At 43.0% G+C, this 6,920-nt stretch overlaps 1 protein-coding gene and 2 pseudogenes across 1 annotated transcript; all 3 read right to left on the bottom strand.

The window, feature by feature from the left end:
• Positions 1–344, bottom strand: LOC109451386 (large ribosomal subunit protein P1; annotated as a pseudogene).
• Positions 345–1,413: 1,069 nt separating this feature from the next.
• LOC141566963 (tripartite motif-containing protein 51-like) lies at positions 1,414–2,060 on the bottom strand. The gene is given in 2 exon segments (XM_074337074.1): positions 1,414–1,589; positions 1,592–2,060. Coding segments are annotated over 2 exon segments (645 nt in total).
• Positions 2,061–4,087: 2,027 nt separating this feature from the next.
• LOC109451368 (E3 ubiquitin-protein ligase TRIM48) lies at positions 4,088–6,575 on the bottom strand (annotated as a pseudogene).
• Positions 6,576–6,920: the final 345 nt, after the last annotated feature.

The raw sequence follows: 6,920 nt of genomic DNA, 5'->3' as shown, positions 1-6,920 counted from the left end.
TTAGTCAAAAAGACCAAAGCCCATGTCATCATCAGATTCCTCAGATTCTTCTTTCTCTGCTTCCATTTTCTTCTCTTCAGCTGGGGCAGCAGTGGTGGAGGGGGCAGGACCACCTGCTGGGGCAGCACCAGCTGCTGGGCAGGTCCCGCAGTCCCTACATTGCAGATGAAGCTCCTGATGTTAACCTTGGCCAGAGCCTTCGCAAACAAGCCTGGCAAGAAAGGTGCAACATTTACACGGGCTGCTTTAATGAGGGCATTCATCTTATCCTCCGTGACTGTCATCTCACAGTCGTGCAGGATGAGGGCAGAGTAGATGCAGGCGAGCTCCGAGACAGAGGCCATGATGCAGGCGAGTGCGGGGCGAGAGCTCCCGGGCGGGCGCCGTGCTAGTCGCTGGATGAACTGAGGGCCTCACCCCAACGTGGCCTTAGCTTCCTGGGAAGGACTGTGTATCTTACCGGCAGCTGAGGAAAGGGGCTCAAGACAACCTTATTTTCAATTTGAGTTTTCACACACCTGAACAAACTGGGTGGAATGCGGTTGTCATATTGAAGAAGAAAAAACAGAAACTCTATAAATGAAAATGTAGTAATTGAGATTAGATATTTGGTGAAGCGTTTAATCAGCAGATTAATCACAGCTGAAGAGAAGAGGGTGCATGGGATGATAGATTTGGGGAAATGACACAGAGGCCTTCGCAAATAGTTACATAAAGGGAAACTAGGAGAGTGATAATGAGATACGGGGCATGATGTATGTACTACATAGGTAGTGTAATGTGTGAACAAGTAGCTCTAGATGAAACTACTAGGGAAGATAAGGAGAGTCCTGGTCTAACCATCTTATGATTTTCAGTCTAATAGAGGATACTGATAATGCTTATGTATGTGTAAACGTGGTGAGAATTACAAAGGAATACACGGCATAAGTGTTCAAATAAGGTTAATTCAAACTACAGATTATTAAATTGAGACATGATGAATAAGGAGAATATAGTTAGATGAAGGGAAAGTAGGAAATTATTTCCAGATTGCCACTGGGTCTTTAAACTATGTTTGTTGGGGAAGAGAATGGTACCTGGTCTCTTGCATTGAATTTTACCTTTTTCAGGCACCCCTGTCATCTATTATTTTACTTCCTGATGACAGTTCAGAAATAAAGCAAAACGTATTCTATGCCATGCATCATGGGTGATGATTTTCCCACAATGAATAAAGAACAAACTGATAGATATCTATTTAGTGTTATCGCTATATTTAATAAAACAGTAAACGGATTTTCATGACATAGAAGGAAACTAAAAACAGTACAATACAGTATATTTGTCTTATTTGACAAGGCACAAGGAAAAGGGCTTCATTAGGTAGTGGGATTCCTCCAGCATAGGGACAGAGTCCCGATTTGTCTCTGGTCAGAAGTGACTACAGCAAAAGATAGGTCTGAGATGGGGAGCGAAGGAGCAAGAAAGGATGCTACATATCAGGGAACTTTGAGCACCATCTACAAAGCTAATGGCTCTACCTTCATCCTCCAGGAATACTCCTACTCGGTCAATAGGCCTTGGCACATATTACAATAAAATAGGGAGGTGGTGAAGACAACAGGGAGGCAGTGGATGTCTTTCTTAACACACCCAAGAACAAATAGTCCGTTCTGTTCATCTATGTGGAAATTCCTATTCTTCTCTTTCCAATAATCACTGCAGACTCCTAAAGCCCAATTCCAAGAGTCTTCCATGTCTATCTCCCAGAAATATCTACCAGATGTAAAAGTCTGAGCACCCCATGCAAGAAAACACTCCAGTCTTAGAGCAATGCACGGTGCTTCCTGAAGATCACATCCCACACTCATGCTTCTCAAGTCTCCATACAGGAAGACTTGACCCTGCTTAACCCTGCACCACCCTCCTCGCTCCCCACAACTCTCATGGCATGGGATGCAACACCTACTGCCCAATGTGGGGCACGATTCTGAGGCCTGCTTTTGGGACTCACTTGTGGGACTCAAGAAGGAAGGTCGACTTCGAGTCGGAATACAAAAAGGTTTCAGAGGTTTCATGGCACAAGGCCTGGGAGAGGTCAGGACAACCACTGGAAGAAAGTAGGGTAACTCCTGGAGAATTTAACCAAGGTAAAAGGGGAATTTCCTCTTTCTGTGTGCAAGGGTGTGAATGTGTGAGTGTGTGTTTATGGCCTCAGCTACGGAGCTTGTGTGGGCCTGAATCTGCGGTTCCGTGGTCTAATCATAAGGCAAAACGGTGACTTAGCGCCTGACGGCATTAACCATGCCCGGGATTTATACAGGTGCACCTTTAGCTAAGACAGATCTGAAAAGTCCCACGAGGGATGTGGCCAGACGGGCATCTGAATCCATTCAGAATGAAAGTCTTCTTCCTTTCTATCCTTTTCTCTATACATAATGGGGAATGTTAATAGCTCATATAGGCTTTATATTTGTTTGCTCAAGCACCTTCTTGAGGCTGGAGGAGCTCGAATCTCATATCAGAAATTAGAAGAGCTCCTCCAAGTGATTGAAACTCATTGCCCTTGGTACCCAAATTTAGGGACGTTAGATTTAAAAACATGGGAAAAAGTTGGTACAGAACTCCGCAAATTATATCATAAAGGAGTTTCTCTCACAGTAATCATCTGGGATACGTGGAGATTAATCCAGTCAGTTTTAAAACCTTTACAAACTGATGAGAAAGATACAGGAAAAAAGGAAGTACAGAAATCTGAGGAAAAGGAGAAAGGGGTTCTGAAAACTCCCACAGTATATACCTCGTTGGAGCCCTCAGCTCCCTCCCCTGATCTGCAGTCGCCAGCTTTTACAGCATGTGAATGGGATTCACCAACACAGCAGGAAAAGAAAAAGGCAAATCCTTTTCTCTGCTGCGCGCACCTCCCACTCCTTCCGGAGGCTCTCCCGCAGTTCTCTCTGCAGTGGAGAAGGGTATAAGGCAGGCGAGACTAGAAGGAGACATCCAGGCATTTGCCTTTCCTGTTGTCATTCGTGAGCGCATTACACCTGACGCGAATCCAGACCACCCTAATGTTGTTCAGGAATTTTCACATGAGCTATTTTCATTTAAGCTTTTAAAGGAGCTTGAACAAGCTGTAACAGAGTACGACCCTACTTCTCCTTACACCATGGGTCTTATATGGAGTGCAGCTAATGGCAATAGATTAATTCCCACAGAGTGGAACACCCTAGCCAAAACTTGTCTTTCCTTATCCCAGTTTTTGCAATTTAAAACTTGGTGGATTGATGGTGCAGAAACCCAAGCTAGACTTAATCAGGCTCACAATATAACTATTGTAAAAGATCAATTGCTTGGGAGTGGCCATTGGGAAAACCCCCAAGATCAATGAGGAATGAATGAACAATCTATTGAACAATTACAAAGAATTTGCCTAATGGCATGGAAAAAAGTAGAAACTGAGGGTAAAGCCCCGATGTCATTTCAAAAAATCTTACAAGGTCCTAGAGAACCATACTCTGAATTTGTTGCCAGGTAACAGGATGCTATCAACAAACATGTAGCCAATTTACAGGCAGCTGAGATAGTTTTACAAATAGTAGCATACGAGAATGCCAATGGTGACTGCAAGAAGGCCATCGGGACCATGAGAGGAAAAACTGACACTATGGGACACATCCGTGTGTGTCAAGGAGTAGGGACTGAACTATTTAAAACTAATATGTTAGCCCAAGCCATGACTGGATTAAAAATAGGTCAAAATAAATTTCCTGGCAGTTGCTACAATTGTGGAAAGCGAGGCTATATCAGAAAAGAATGCAGAAAGAAAAATAAAAACAGTTCCTGTTTGCCTAATACTAATACTGTTACAGGACCTAGACCCCCTGGATTGTGCCCTAAATGCCAAAAAGGAAATCATTGGGCTTCTGAATGCAGATCAGTTTTTCATAAAAATGGGACCCCTCTTCATGCTGGGGGCCAGGCCCAGGCCCCCATGACAAAAACCGAGGCATATGTAAATCAGACTTCCTTTCAGAATTATCAGGCAGTACCTACCCCCGACTTTCAACTCAACAATGAAGTCCTACTATGGAAGGGAGTGCTGCTACAGATCTCTGTGCAGCACAGCATATTCTATTACTTCCTGGACAATCTCCTTTATGTGTGCCCATTGGACTTTTTGGTCCAATTCCCCCAGGTACTGTTGGACTTCTCCTTGGTCGTTCTAATTTAATATCCAAGGGAGTTACAGTTCATACAGGTATTATTGATTCTGACTATAAAGGAGAAATTCAAATTATAATGTCCTCCTCTGTTCCCTGCACAGCTAAAAAGGGAGAAGGGATTGCACAATTGCTTTTGCTCCCATACATTCTCCCAGGAAAAGAGAGAACTCAAAAAAGGGGAACTGGAGGTTTTAAAAACACCCAAGATCAATTAGGGTGGGCCGAGCTTCAGGCTTGTGCCAAAGTATCTGCATTCTTCCCTGCCTCGGGCCAGAGGGACAAAAAGGAGTTTTACAGCCCTATGTTGCAGACATTCCAGTTAATTTGTGGGGTCGAGATCTACTTACTGCTTTATTATTCTCCAAAGACCTTAACACATTTCAAAACATCATGAATTTTACTTATTTACATGTTGATCATTTGCCCCTATGATTTAGACTGTACGCTTTATTAGGGCAAGGATACTTTCTATCTTGTTTCCTGCTCCATTTTCTAGGTCAATATTTGACAGACTAGGTGCTCGTGAAATATTTGTTGAGTAACTTCATAGTAGATATCATACCTTCAAGATAACAATTCAGAATGAGAAAACCACTTTTTAAATTCCCCTAAAAAGTATGGGCTGGCCCTGTGGCTCAGGTGGTCGGACCGCCGATCACTGGTTGGATTCCCACATGGGCCAGCGAGCTGTGCCCTCTACAGCGAAGATTGTGAACAACGGCTCTCCCTGGAGCTAAACTGCCATGGGCTGCTGTGGGCTGCTGTAAGCTGCTGCCGGGCTCAATGGACTGCTTGGGGGTGGAGCGGAGGGGAGAGCGCAAGGCTCATAATACCAGCATGGGCCAGGGAGCTGTGTCCTACACAACTAGACTGAGAAACAATGGCTTGAACTGAAGTGGGGTGGAGACGGAAGAAGGAGGGGGGAAAAAAACAAAAAACTAGGAATTTGACATTAAAAAAAAAAATTCCCCTAAAGTACTTAGACATCTCCTTCTATTTAGATACTATTTCTAGTTGGCATGGTTATATGTATGCCTTAAGTCACAAAGCCTCATCTCATCACTTTTTTCATCATACATTATACGTTATTCAGAATTAATTACTTGGGCTACTTAATTTTAGGGTTTCCCTGGATTTGAGACACTGCTCTCTCTTTCTTAAATTTTCCATCTGTTTTCAAATATTACCTGTCTACCAGCATTCGTATTAATACTTACACTGCCTCAGAGTCTTCACTTACATTTTCTATGGCTGCCGAATGTCTCCTATGGCCGGTATTTACCCATCCCACCACATATGTTACTCTGTGGAATGGCCCAGTTTCTTGTGGTTGTTAGTGTACAATACGTATCCTGGGAATAAACCAACATGCTTCATGCTTTGGGTGCTATCTGTAGTGTAGTTAGAAATCCTGACTAAGAACCTACTATCGTATATATAGGATAAACACCCTTTCCATTATTGAATCCCAAAGAACATTATAATTTTTGATTAAGTTCCTGTTTTAAAAGTCACTCATATGTTCACTGCAAGTTCATGCTTAAGGTTGAAGAAGTGTAGTACTAACCTCCCAAGATCTGTTTGTGGTAGTTTCCACATTCAGGTTTCTATCATTTTCAAAAGATTTATCTCATAAAGATCTCATTTTCTTCAGGAGCTTCTCCTGCAAAAGAACCATGAGTCAGAGTGCCAGTGAAGGGGATAATGGAAAATTTAGACGTAATATAGGGAGTGGGTCCAGAATAAGAGATATATCAGTTCTAATGAAAACAAGGGGGTCTTAAGGTTGCCTTATTTACATCCTATATTTGTCACATTTGGGAGGCTTCAGGCCAAGGAACCCCAGGACAGCGATTCTGAAAGGGACACCGGGATAGAGTACCAATCTCCAAGGAAAAAGACCCAAAGGAATTCAAGCATCCTTTACAGAATGGATCTTCAGGGATATCACTTACCTGGGATTCCTCCCCAGCCTCTTCAATGGAGCAGAGTCTGTGAGCCTCGCGCTCCTGAGAGCTGGAGCAGAGCAAACAGAGCAGGCTCCTGCGGTCTTCACAGAAAATCTGCTTTGTCTCTTCGTGTAAACCATATGTATATTCCTCAGAGATCAGGAATTGCAGGAGACTGGCCTTTCTGGCAAGGAAAACCAGTTTCTTCGCACTAATATTTGTTTGAAAGTCTCTCTGCAGTGTTGTTCCCTTGCATTCAGAGCAGTAAACAAGAGCTGAAATGTCCTGCCAGCTGAGGTAGAAACAAGGCCTGCAAAAGCTATACCCACAATCTATAGTGATGGGAATCTATGAAGTAGTTCATGCAGGCGGAGCAGGTGAGTTCCTTCTGGAAAACTTGCAAGATACCGGAATCCATGTTTCTGAGGAAGAATTAGCAAGAGGTCATTTCTGGCCTGGGTTGGTGAGAAGCTTCTGAACAGTTATGTGAGGGTAGTGATATCCATGCTATCTATATATTTTTTTCTCTTACCAATACTTACTAAAACAGGACAAACTCTATTCTATGAAAAATGAAAAACTGAGGCACAAGAAGAGTCCTGAGGCTTCATAGTAAACATTCTGACTAGATGATTCACAATCCCTTCCACACCCAGTTCCTACTCCCTAACAAAAAACAAATATGTGCAAATATCAGTTTCCTGGATGTGGATATGAAATTTGAGTCCTGGTCTTAATTGTCCTAAATCAATCAGAATTGTCC

The sequence above is a fragment of the Rhinolophus sinicus genome, linkage group LG06 (genome assembly GCF_036562045.2).
Source record: "Rhinolophus sinicus isolate RSC01 linkage group LG06, ASM3656204v1, whole genome shotgun sequence".
In the NCBI taxonomy this organism is placed as follows: Eukaryota; Metazoa; Chordata; class Mammalia; order Chiroptera; family Rhinolophidae; genus Rhinolophus; species Rhinolophus sinicus.
Note: the sequence above shows the minus strand (reverse complement) of the source record. Positions and strands in the feature narration are given on the sequence as shown.